At 40.9% G+C, this 13,662-nt stretch overlaps 1 protein-coding gene across 11 annotated transcripts in view; it reads right to left on the minus strand.

The window, feature by feature from the left end:
• The window catches only part of CDK19 (cyclin dependent kinase 19), a 227,426-nt gene that overhangs the window by 123,717 nt on the left and 90,047 nt on the right, over window positions 1–13,662 (minus strand). Inside the window, exon 1 of one of the 11 annotated variants that reach the window (XM_065590246.1) lies at window positions 12,103–12,291. The exons of 9 other annotated variants lie outside the window; for them this stretch is intronic. In XM_065590246.1, the coding sequence (XP_065446318.1) occupies window positions 12,103–12,183 (81 nt within the window). In that variant the 5' untranslated portion in view covers window positions 12,184–12,291. Of the gene's footprint in view, window positions 1–12,102; window positions 12,292–13,662 lie in introns of those variants that run through there. One more of the 11 variants, XM_005287619.5, reaches the window with a different exon arrangement.

A 13,662-nucleotide genomic window follows, 5' to 3' on the forward strand; every position in this document is an offset into this window, starting at 1 on the left:
TAAATTCAATGGGAAACCAGTACAGGAAAGATTGTTAAAACTTTTTCCAGGTGGAAAAACCTGAGTTTAGGATACACTACTCTACTAGGGAAACAGTTTAAAAAAAAAGTATATATTCACAATGATGTTGATGTACACTAAAGAAGTCTAGAACGAGATTTATAACATGGTATACCTCAACTATATTTCAGATATTCTAATTGTATCCTGTTTAGATCCCTGATGATTCTAATTATATTTGCTGGTATTCCATAATTTTCCAAAGACTATCTCTATAAATGCTGTCAAATGCCTTCCTGAAAGCTATAAAATTAATCACAAGTGCTGCTTGCCACTCCACACTTGGTTGTATACGTCTCAGAACTACAACTGGTCTTCACATTATCTCAGGGGTCTAAAACCTGCTTGTTACTCTCTAAGTTGAAAGTCTATTTGTTTCTTGATACGTTCCAGGATGACATTACTCTCAGTGCCTGGGAACATGTATAATGTGATTCCTCTCCGGTTATTGCAGTTGGCAAGCTTGCCCTTCTTTGGCAATATTACTAAAAGGCCTCTCTTCTACCAGGTTGGGTTCTTTTCTTCATAGTATATTCTATCCAAAAACATAAGGAAAGCCTGGAGCATTGTTCCGACACTTGCTTTAAGTATCTCTCCAGTAATATTTCCCTCTCCAGCTGCAATCTCATTTTTGAGAGTTTACTGATGGTTTTAACTTATTCTCCCAAATCAATATCAAGTTCTAATAGTAACTCTTCATTATGTATTCCTAGTAGTTCATTTGGATCAGAGATGGTGACAACATCAGCCAGTGGTTTTCAGTGACAACTGGAATAAGGCAAGGATGTACTATGTCCCTTATGTCCCCACTATTGTTTGTACTGGTAATTGACTATGTCATGAGGAAAGTAACTGCAGAAGGCAACCGAGGAATTTTATGGACAAATGATAAAGCACAATTGGATGACCTCATTTTTGCTACTGACATTGTCCTGATTAGTTCAACACATCAGATGGAAGAAAATACATCTTTTGGCAGATACAGATGTTGATTTGTTCATCAAGAAAGGAAGGCAAAACATACAACTATCAATGTCCCAAAACTAATCAGAGTGGATGAAGAAACACTAGAAGAAGTCAGTGATTTTACTTACCTAGAGGTAAGATGCGCAATGATGGTGACACCACGCAGGATGTGAAGCAATAAATATCAAAAGCAGTAAACAATTTTTATAAACTTGAAAAGATTTGGAAAAGTAGCATGATTGGCACTAACAAAACCTCACATTTTTAACTCCAGTATCATGTCTGTCCTTTACGGAGCAGAATCATGGAAATCTACAACAGAAATTAATAAGATCAACTCATTCCAAAGTAAAAGCCTGCAGAAGATCTTCGGAGTCCATTGGAAAAAAGTTTTTTGCACCATCAGAAATTGTAAGTAGAGCAAACCAATCTAAATGACCAAATATGATAGGATGACAACTAAGGACATATTTAGGACCTTTTACAGATGCCACCAACATGATTTCCATGGCCAGTGATAATATGGACACACCACTTGGAAAGAGAAAAGGAGTGCAACGTAGAGAAACACAGAATAATAGAGGAAGAAGCAACATTCATTCACATGACACTCAGAAGCCAGAACAGACCACCACAAGACCAAAATAAATAGCAGAAACTGGAGGATGCCCTATGCACCTGAAGGAGGAGGATAAAGAAAGAAGAATTATACCTTATCTACTTTAAATGTAAAAAACTGCAAATATTAACACTTAAGGCCAATTAACTGGATTTCCCATTAACATTATTTTTCTTAGAAGTGCAGCTTCAAAATCGTTTTGTAACTATGCATTCTGTTTTACTAGACCCCAATACTATCCACTGTTCTTGGAAATTAAACTCATCATGTGTTTTTTAAAAAAAACAAAACACACTTTTTTCTTCGTCTCTGTAACCATGATTTTCTGCTGCAAAAAAGCCTCTACTTAAATTTTGTGTCCTATGAGAAGGAAACTGACTGGAAATTCTTTGAGTCAAGGAGTGAAACAGTTAATTTTAAATTTGCTGTCTAAAGGGTAAGGCAGAACCTGAGTTAGGCTGAAGTTCCTGCATGGCATGAAAGGCTCAAGTGATATTAATGGGCTTTGAATCTATTATGGAGCAATGAATGTGAAACCCACACACAAACTCTCTTAACTAAACTTTGCTTACATGCTTTGACTTTAGACTCCCTGCACCAAATTCAGCCCAGGTGTTAGAAACTTAGCTTCATTTGAAACACCTTGCTGTCTGCTCTTGCTGAGAAAGGGTCACATTTAAATATACACTGTCCAGAATGGAAAACATTGCCCACGTGAATAAAATGTAAAATATTTTTTTTTAAATCTGGTTGTCAATTAAACCTAGTACTATAACATTGTTACTATGGCTCTAGACTCTTTAGGGAGGGGGAGGGATAGCTCTAGTGGTTTGAGAATTGGCCTGCTAAACCCAGGGTTGTGAGTTCAATCCTTGAGGGGGCCACTTAGGGATCTCGAGCAAAAATCAGTACTTGGTCCTGCTAGTGAAGGTAGGGGGCTGGACTCAATGACCTTTTGAGGTCCCTTCCAATTCTATGAGATAGGTATATCTCCATATATTATATATTATCATCCCGAGAACCTTCTGATGTTTCCATTGCCATACTGGAGGGAAAGTATATCAATGGGAATTATTTTCCAAGCAATCGCAGCCCCTTTCTTCACTCTCCTACACACATTACCCAGTGTGTTCAAGGGCACATTCTGCAAGATTCAAACAGCACTATCTCATGGGTCACATGCCAGTTCTGAAATGATTATGGGGTGAGTTCACCACTGATATGACTCAAAGAATACGTATTTCAGTCCCCAGGACGTCCTCACAGGTTGTAAGTCACAAGTCACTTATCTAGAATCCTCTTGCAACATAGCACTCTATTTACATTCTAAGGACACACAATGAAGGGCACCTCCAGTACTACTGGTTACTATGTGCTTACATCAGGGATTCTCAAACTGGGGGTCGGGACCCCTCAGGGGATCACAAGGTTATTACATGAGGGGTCACTAGCTGTCAGCCTCCACCCCAAACCCTGCTTTGCATCCAGCATTTATAATAGTGTTAAATATATAAAAAAGTGTTTTTAATTTATAAGGGGGGATCGCACTCAGAGACTTGCTATTTGAAAGGGGTCACCAGTACAAAAGTTTGAGAACCATAGGGTTACATGAACCTACTCCTCCTCAAGCTGAATTACACATGGACAAGTCCAAACACAATATGGAGCGATTAATACATTATTCCATCTCTTCATACATTACAATCTGACTAGATTTCATTATATGTGGATGTAACTTGTGTTTAAGAAGGCTGTGTAACTGTTTGGGTTTATTTTATTATAGATTGACAGGATGGACTAATTTAAATCACAGCAATTTAAAATCACAGATTTTAATCATGATTTTATATCAGCAAGCAGGAAATCTTGATTTAAATCAATTTTAGTCTTGTTTTCCATTTGTACTTTTTAGTTATTATCCTAAAGAAAGGTTAATTCTCATTGGTTGGCAATCATTAAAACATATTGATTTGCAACTAAATAGCCTTTACACTAAATGTGGAGCTTCTTTTTATTAACCAGGAGGAAACACTATATCAATACATATTTAAGCAATTACATAGCTTAATTTATACAGATCCTTAATGTTTTTTTTTCATTATGCTAGAAAATAGTGAATGATGCATTTCTTACTTACCAGATGATGATTAATTTTTTAAATTTTTGATTTGTCTGAAGCTCTATTTGGACATTCAAATTCAATTAAATGCACAAAACAGCATTTTTAAAAAAAATTAGTAGTTAAATAAAGTTAACCCATAAATGTACTGGATACATAGAAAAACTATCAAAACATGCTTTACATTGAAAACTGATTTATTAGACAAAGTATTATCTGTAGTTTAATTGAACTGCTTGTTTCTGATCACCACGGTCCTTCAAGATTTTACAAGTAGATCTCACCCTCTCTCATCTGTTTTTTATTTATATAGTAGAAAAGGAAAAACAAGATTTCTTGTATTTTCAAGTCTCATTTGGTTTCTCAACTTTGAATGACCTAGTAATTGAATTGAACTAATTGAATAAACTGAAATACAGAAAAGATTTCCTCTGCAGCTGTACAAGAGGCTCCTGCTGTCAAAAGCTGGTTTAGCAGTTCAACACAGGTTTTAGGTAGTTAGCCAGTGATTTCTACCAGTTCAGTGGTTCGACTTTCTTTAAAACTTTAAACAGCAAAAATGTATTGCTTAATATTATTGTTTTAATTTAATTTGAATGATTAATAGATTATACACCTCTACCCCGATATAATGCAACCCGATATAACACGAATTCGGATATAACGCGGTAAAACAGTGCTCCGGGGGGGTGGGGGGGTGTGGAGCTGCGCACTCCGGCGGATCAAAGCAAGTTTGATATAACACGGTTTCACCTATGACACTGTAAGATTTTTTGGCTCCCGAGGACAGCGTTATATCGGGGTAGAGGTGTAGTAAATGTATACCTTAACATAGATTGTCATAATTTCAAAATTAATTTTAAAATTATTTTAATTTAATAAGTAAAAGATCCAAGTTCAATTAAAAAAAAAACATTTTTTTAAATTGATTTTTTTAATCTGCCCTGCAGAGTGGACTGGACATTGTGACGTATTTAATAACAGATTTGTTTATTGTCCCCTCACCTCTATAAGTCTAATCCAATAATACTTATCCCACTAGAGCCTTTTGCCTGTATCCCAGGTGAGCAATTAATTTACTTATTTTAATAAACGAATAAGGGAGGGGTTTGAGAGAGAAGAACTAATTCACCACTTTAAGGATTTCATTACATTCAGCAGCACCTCCGTTTGTATTGTTTCCATCGCTTTAGCGATGCTGTAGAACTTCCCATTTATAAAAACATTTAACATTGAATATTTCTTGCATATCTAGTTAGGGATTTTTTTTATACAATCCTTCACCATTACATCTTTTACCTGATGGTGTGGTCGCAGCCTCAAAATTCTAGGTTTGTATAGCCTGGAATAGTTTCTAGGTTTTCTGGCACCTACATAACATATACAAAGTTGCTAGTGACTTTCTTTGCTTTCTGTCAAAATGACATGTATTTTGAGGGAAACTTAATCTGGACCAAGAGTCCCCTATCAGTGGATGTCTTGTATACTGAAAAAAAATAGTATTGAAAAATGTCCGATGTTTGAGAGAGGGTGAAGTTGGTAATGGAAGCAGCAGAGAAGCTTCAGTGTTGGAATCTTCACAAAAGAAAGGAACATTTCAAAGGACAATGTACACAGAACCATTGCTTGGCCTTTCATTATTTGCCCCACTAACTAAAGGACAACATGCTGACACTTCGCTTCAACAGAGCCCAAGTTGTCTTAAACTCTTTCTTATATGTCATCCATTGATTATCTTAGGGTTTTGTACTGCTGCCGATAGCTGGAGTATGTGAGTGCCTTCCAAATAAGAGACTGACAATACCAAAGTCTCTGGCTTGTCTACTTTTTGGAAGACAGAAAGGTCTGCTTGGAGAAGGGTCTCTTTGTAGGAATTAGGAAGGAGAGGTGAACTGTTGTTACTGTGCAGGTCATTCTCATTATGATAAAAAAGCTGTATCAAATATGAAGGCTTTGTAGCACTTGCTCAAATGGTCAGACGCCAGATTCATCAAAGCTAAGTCTTCAGTGACCAAAAAGGTTGTGTTTTTACCGCAGGATAACTAATGCACATTAGCTATCCTGCTGTAAAAATTTAGTAGAAGCAATGCACTTTAGTTGTGCTAGAGTGGTAAACTAGGCGAGGTCAACCATGGATGGGAGGTACAGTGAGGTAGTTAAGCAAGGTCAGCACTATCTATGAAGTGGCAGACATGAGGGGCGTAACCAAAAGGGATAAAAAGGCTTAGGGCTCGTCTATACTTACTCGCTGGTTCGGCGGCAGGCAATCAAACTTCTGGGTTCGATTTATCGCGTCTTGTCTGGATGCGATAAATCGAACCCAGAAGTGCTCCCCATTGACTCCAGTAACCCTGCTCGGCGCGAGGAGTACGCGGAGTTGACGGGGGAGCCTGCCTGCCGCATCTGGACCGCGGTAAGTTCGAACTAAGGTATGTCGACTTCAGCTACGTTATTCACGTAGCTGAAGTTGCGTACCTTAGTTCGAATTGGGGGGTTAGTGTAGACCAGGCCTAAAAGAGCTTATGAACACTTTTACAACAGATGTCACACAGAGAACTCCCAGGTCTAGAACCTGGTGACTATGTTCATGCCAAATTGGACGGAGAAAAGGGATGGACAACTCCAGCTGTCATAAAGAAAAAGAATTCAGTGCCCAAATCATATGTGATTGAGACCAACAGCAGAGAATTCAACAGAAAACATGAACATCTACAGTTTGATCATAAAAAGGAACAGTCAACAGAGCAAACTGTACAGATGTCAGATGCAGAACAAGAAGACAATGACTCAACTATTCCAAACCAACCACAGCCAATCGCTGCAACTAATGGATAGCCAGGTGACCAAGTGATTATGCATTTGGGTTATGTAAATAGAAAAGCAGTACAATGCAGAGACACTTGCAATGCAGACATACAATGCAGACTGATCCGTACTGAACTGCAAAGACATTGTGACAGTGTAAACATTTGTAGAAGGTAGAACTTAAAGGGGGAGATGTAATAGAATGCTAAACTTTATGTTGTTTAGCCTCTAGGTGGCACTATGTGTAAAATACCTTATTTAACAAAACCTCAGCCATACGTGGTGGAGCCTTAAAGGATCTTATGATGAACACATCTGGTACATATAAGCAAGCTCTGTAAGCAGTCCATATCTGGTTCAGGAGCATGACATGACCAAAAAAAAAAATCAAACTTGCTTTCAGATGGTTTGTTTAACCTACTTATAAAAATAGTTCCAGCCACTTAAGTCTTGTGTTTTCTTTACTTTGGGTACATACACTTCTGTTCCATTGGTTTTAAGGATCGTTCAGCTGACCTCATTTAAAACTGTTTTGAACACTGAGGGAAAATTTCCTCAGCACAGACATAGTGTATTTGTTCCCCTTGCAAGGAAGCAGGCATCGCAGTATAAACAGTGCTACTACACTGCTAACCTGGACTTGCAAATATTAGAAGCAGCAAAGGAGGGACTTGCCATATTAATATCAGTCAGGTGTGAACTTAAAAGCATAACTGTTTAAAAGCATAACTCTGGCTCTTTTTTAGCAAAATGTATGATAATACAATTAAGATCTTTGAGTTAAAATATCGGGAATGGCAGAAGTTAAGGTTCCTCCAGGGATATGCAGAAATTAACGTTAATTAATATTTAACAAGAATAAAAAATAACTGTGCACAGTAGTATGTGCAATGTGGCCACGTTAATGTTGCTGTAGAAACCTTAGCTTTTACATTTCCTAACACTGAAACTTTATTTTAAACTATGTAGCTGTAATGTGGTTTAACAGCTTTTTTATTTTTGGCACTACATTTTATATTAGTCCTTACTTCTGTGTTTCATTTCCTGTAAGTGTTCATGAAATGAAGATGCCAGATTGGTGAATATGAAACAGAGAAATTTGATACATGCAAATTTAACTGCTTTTTCCCCCCCCTAAAGAAAAAAGCCAAAGCTACTTCTATAATTTATTTCTGTGGCTCTTACTTGTCTGCAGTAAGAGTCAACTCCCTGACTGCTCTGGTGTGGCAAACAGCCACAAAATGTCCATATTTTATGTGTGTATTACACCATGTACCTCTGGCTGGACATACTTCATCTCTTGGGATATGATTTGTTTTCACACCCTGGGCATGTAGGTTGGTATTCTACTAAGACTGGGAGTTCTCTCCCATTGCCTCAAGTGTTTTATGATATTGACTTTTAACTCTCAAGTTTCTGTTTACAGTATCTAAGCTAGTTTCAGGTTCTCCAAGTTTGTCAAGTTGTCCTAGGTTTTGCTGTTTCACCGACTCAGATTGATTTGCTCTCTGTATAGCTGTGGCTAGGGTTAAATCTCTCTTCAATTGTAGCTAATGTGAAAAGGCTTTTATTAGGGCTGTCAATGAATTGCCGTTAACTCACGTGATTAACTCAAAAATATTAACTGCGATTAAAAAAAATTAATCGCAATTAATTGCACTGTTAAACAATAGAATACCAATTGAAATTTAATACATATTTTTGGATATTTTTCTACATTTTCAAATATATTGATTTCTATTACAACACAAAATACAAAGTGTACATTCCTCACCTTATATTATTATTTTATTAGAAATATTTGCACCGTAAAAATGATAAACAAAAGAAATAGTATTTTTCAATTCACTTCATACAAGTACTGTAGTGCAATCTCTTTATCGTGAAAGTGTAACTTACACATGTAGATTTTTTTTGTTACACAACTGCACTCAAAAACAAAACAATTTAAAACTTTAGAGCCTACAAGTCCACTCAGTCATATTTCTTGTTCAGACAATTGCTAAGACAAACAAGTTTGTTTACATTTACGGGAGATATTGCTGACTGCTTCTTATTTACAGTGTCACCTGAAAGTGAGAACAGGCGTTCGCATGGTACTTTTGTAGCCGACGTTGCAAGGTATTTACGTACCAGATATGCTAAACATTCATATGACCCTTCATGCTTTGGCCACCATTCCAGAGGACATGCTTCCATGCTGATGATGCTTGTTAAAAAATAATGTGTTAATTAAATTTGTGACTGAACTCCTTGGGGGAGACCTGTATATCTCCTGTTCTGTTTTACCCACATTCTGCCATATATTTCATGTTATAGCAGTCTCAGATGATGACCCAACACATGTTCTTTTTAAGAACACTTGCACAGCAAATTTGACAAAACACAAAGAAGGTACCAATGTGAGATTTCTAAGGATAGATACAGCACTCAACCCAAGGTTTAAGAATCTGACGTGCCTTCCAAAATTTGAGAGGGACGAGGCATGGAGCTTGCTTCCAGATGTCTTAAAAGAGCAACACTCTGATGTGGAAACTACAGAACCTGAACCACCAAAAAATGCTGGTGGCATCTGACTCAGATGATGAAAATGAACGTGCATCGGTCCGCTCTGCTTTGGATCGTTATCGAGCAGAACCCATCATCAGCATAGAAGCATATCTTCTGGAATGGTGGTTGAAGCATGAAGGGACATATGAATATTTAGCACATCTGTATATAAATATCTTGCGATGCCGGCTACAACAATACCACGTGAACGCCTGTTCTCACTTTCAGGTGACATTGTAAACAACATGTGGGCAGCATTATCTCCTGCAAATTGTAACCAAACTTGTTTGTCTGAGCAATTGGCTGAAGTAGGACTGAAGTAGATTCTAAAGTTTTACATTGTTTTGTTTTTGGATGCAGTTATTTTTTTGTACATAATTCTACAGTTGTAAGTTCAACTTTCATTATAAAGAGATTGCACTACAGTACTTGTATTAAGTGGATTGAAATATACTATTTATTTTGTTTTTTTACAGTGCAAATATTTGTAAGAAAAATGAATGTAAAGTGAGCACTGTACACTTTGTATTCTGTGTTGTAATTGAAATCAAATCTAAATCTGAAAATTTAGAAAACATCCCAAAATATTTAAATAAATGGTATTCTATTCATAGGCGTGCGCAGCACATTTCATTCGGGTGCGCACACAGGGAGCCGCGCCCTAGCCCCGCCCCCACCGTGCCATAGCCCCGCCCTCACCCTACCCCCATCCACTCCCTCCTACTTCCTGCACCCTGACTGTCTCCCTCAGAACTCCCAACCCCCCCTGCTCCTTGTCCCCTGACTACCCCCTCCTGGGACCCCTGCCCCTAACTGCCCCCCAGGACCCCACCCCCTATCTAAGCCTCCCTGCTCCTTGTCCCGACTGCCCTCCTAGAACCCTACCCCCTACCTGTCCCCTGACTGCCCCGACCCTTATCCACACCCACACCCCCAGACAGGCCCTCAGGACTCCCAAGCCCCATCCAACCGCTCCCCGCCCCCTGACAGGACCCCCAGAACTCCCGACTCATAAACACCCCCCCCCTCGCTCCCTACGTGCCCCAACATCTCTCCACACCCCTGCCTCCTGACAGGCCCCCCCCCAGAACTCCCGACTCATCCAACCCCCCCCCCAGCTCCTTGTCCCCTGACCACCTCCTCCAGAGACCCCCCCACCTTAACTGCCCCCCCAGGACCCTCCTTGCTCCCTGTCCTCTGACTGCTCTGACCCCTATCCACCCCGCATCCCCTGACAGACCCCGGGACTCTCATGCCCCATCCAACCCTCCCTGCTCCCTGACTGCCCCCTCCAGAGACCCCCCACTCCAACCACTTCCCCGGGATCCTACCCCCTATCCAACCCACTCTGCTCCCTGTCCCCTGACTGCCCCCACCCCTTATCCAACCCCCCCTCCTGGCCCCGGACCCCTTACCATGAGGCTCCTAGTAGCATGTTTTGCTCCGCGCAGAGCCAGACACGCTGCCCCACACATGGGTGGCAGGTTTGTAGAAATTTTGGTGGCACCCAGAACCCGCTCCCCCCAACTCCACCCCCCACCTGCCTAAGGCTCTGGGAGGGAATTTGCGTGGAGGGAGGAGGTCTGGGGTGCAGGTCCTGGGCTGGGGATTAGGGTGCAGGAGGGATGCAGGCTCTGGGATGGAGTTTGGGTGCTGGGTGCAGGCTCCAGGGTGGGGCAGGGAGCGGGTGTGCAGGAGGGGGTGAGGGATGCAAGCTCTGGGATTGAGTTTGGGTGCAGGCTCTGGGCTGGGGATGTAGGAGGGGGTGAGGGGTGCAGGCTCTGGAAGGGAGTTTGGGGGCAGGAGGGGGTGTGTGGGAAGGGGGAGGGGGTGCACGCTCTGGGAGGGAGTTTGGGGATTGGAGGGGGTGCAGGGGTGAGGGCTATGGGCTGAGGATGAGGGGTTCATGATGCAGGAAGGGGCTCAGGGCTGGGGCAGAGGATTAGGATGCAGGGGGATGAGGGGGTTCATGATGCAGGAAGGGGCTCAGGACTGGGGCAGAGGATTAGGATGCAGGGGGATGAGGGCTCTGGCTGGGAATGAGGGGTTCATGGTGCAGGAGGGGACTCAGGGCTGGGGCAGAGGATTAGGGTGAGGGGGGATGAGGGCTATGACTAGGGATGAAGGGTTCATGATGCAGGAGGGGGTTTAGGGCTGGGGCAGAGGATTAAGGTGTTGGGGAATGAGGTCTGGGGTTGAGGGGTCTGGGATGTTGTAGAGGCTCAGGGCTAGGGAGGAAGGGCAGGGTAAGGGTAGACTGCCCTGCCATTAGGGGATGGAGGGCACTAGGACCCTGGGGCAGCAGACAGCAGTTGCTGCCGGGAGCTGCTCAGCGTAGGAATGTGCTTCACCAGCAGCACAAGCAGGCAGGGGAGAGGCGCGCGCCGCTTTCTTCCAGGCAGGGACGCGGCCAGGTGGGGGGAGGGGGGGAGACCCACGGGGGAGGGTGGTAGGTGGGGGCTGGGGGAAGAGACCCAGCTCCAGATATTGGTGGAGCAGGGCCCCCAGCATGGCTCCAGGGGAGGAGGGAAGGCGGGGGAGGAGCCAGCAGCTTGCTGTGCCAGGAGAGTGGAGCCATTTGCCCACCCCTGCATTAGTGTGTGCCTGGGCACACCCGGCACACCCCGGGCGCATGCCTATGATTCTTTAACAGTGCGATTAATCGCACAATCCTGATTAATTTTTTTAATTGCTTGACAGCCCTAGTTTTTATCTGTTATCTCACTAACAGCCTGTCTGATATTTTCATGTTTTGCATTCCCCAAATAACAGTTTTCATTCAAAGCATTCAACATTTTCCCCTGGTTCTTGAATTCTCTAGTGAAAACATGCTCTTTCATAAACCATATTTCTCTGGGGTATAAAGTACACCTCAAACATAGCCAGAACCAGTTCTTTGTCATCTTTATGATCGTCTTCAGTAAAATCAAAGGTTTTAAAGATATGCTCTGCTTGCTTCCCCACAGCATAAATTAAAAGATACCTGTATATCTCCAGTTTCCTTGTGGAGTTTGCAATTTGAAATCTTGCAAAATATTGCTTCCAGTCTGTCCATTGTGAACATTTGTCAAAGCTAAAGTTCTTTGGCAAACTGATGAGTAGCATGTCAATGAGATCCTGCAACCTTTGTTGCTTTGTTCCTTCTGTTTCTGTTCTTAGTTTACTCCTGACACCATGTCATGTACTTCTGTACCAGATGTGGACTGGTTACAGATCTCGCTTATACACACCAAATGTGTACAACATAACATACACATTTAATGCTCTGTCAGGTATGGCCGAGGTTTGTTTAAATAACATAGTTTTACACATAGCTCCATGTAGTGGCTGAACAGAATAATACAGTTTAGCATTCCAATACCAGTATAGGAAGAAGGAGCTCACTTTAAATGAGAAATCAGAATATTACAGAGGAAGAAAAGTTTGTTGTGACTCTCCAATTCAGAAATCTGCATTTTTTTTTAATATGATTTTATCCTGTACCTGATGTTAGAGACAGTTTTGAAGACAGATTCTGTTGGGTGTTTCAGTCATACATTTACAATTCTGCCTTTCCCCTTTGCCCCAGTGGAAAGATGAAAAGGAATGCAGTCTTCTCTCTAGGAAAGAAGAGTTTTCCCCTTAGTTGGGGAACCTCTGACCTGCTACAAAATTAAAGATTTCTAATTGAATAATCCAAGACCCTAAACTGAAATAATCTAGCAAGAAATAAGCCACTGAAAAGCTATTAGGAAGGTCTGCCTTTTCTGGAGGTATTAAAATGCCTTGACTTCTCATCTGAGTTGACTTGCAAGGAAGTTTCCTATATTACTGACATGAGGAGGAATTATCTGATCAATAATAAAACTTAAAATATACTCTATTTGAACTAAAGGAAAGAGATTTCCAAGAACAGTTTCTCTGCTGCAAGAAGCTAGTCAATTTACTAAAATAATAATAATAATAATCTTCAAAATTGGCTCCAGTTAATTCCATGTTAAACAATGTATTATGACACCTAAACACGTATTAATCTGGTTGGTTTTTTTAATTGCAGCTGGATACATACATAATTTATTTTACTATTCATCTCATTTACGCAGGGCAAGAGATTGTTTTCACTGCTAAAAAAAGCTGAGAGTGTTTTACATTGGGAGTAATTAACAGTGTGAGAGCTATGCTGAGGTAAAAACACTGAAGACAAGCCACTCCCAGTTTTTTTGTGAGGTAAACTAACCAAGGTCACTCAAGATGAGGTTATAGGGCTGACTTTCGTGGTTTGTCTTCAGTGTTTTTACCTCAGGATAGCTCACATGTATTAATTACCCCAAAGTAAAACACTCAGCTTTTTTATTTATTTATTTATTTATTTTAGCAGTGGAGAGAAGGCTTAAGTTACCAGGTCACACACTGATGTCCTCTGACTTGACATATCCACTTGGGATTGAAGATGCTGACAAGTATTTTCATCAACTAATGTTTTCTAGAATACTAGGGGAACAACCCAAGAGATCACACAACAAATGGACCCATCAGTACTGACTAGTTGCTTATTTTTCAGAAG

The sequence above is a fragment of the Chrysemys picta genome, chromosome 3 (assembly GCF_011386835.1).
Source record: "Chrysemys picta bellii isolate R12L10 chromosome 3, ASM1138683v2, whole genome shotgun sequence".
In the NCBI taxonomy this organism is placed as follows: Eukaryota; Metazoa; Chordata; order Testudines; family Emydidae; genus Chrysemys; species Chrysemys picta.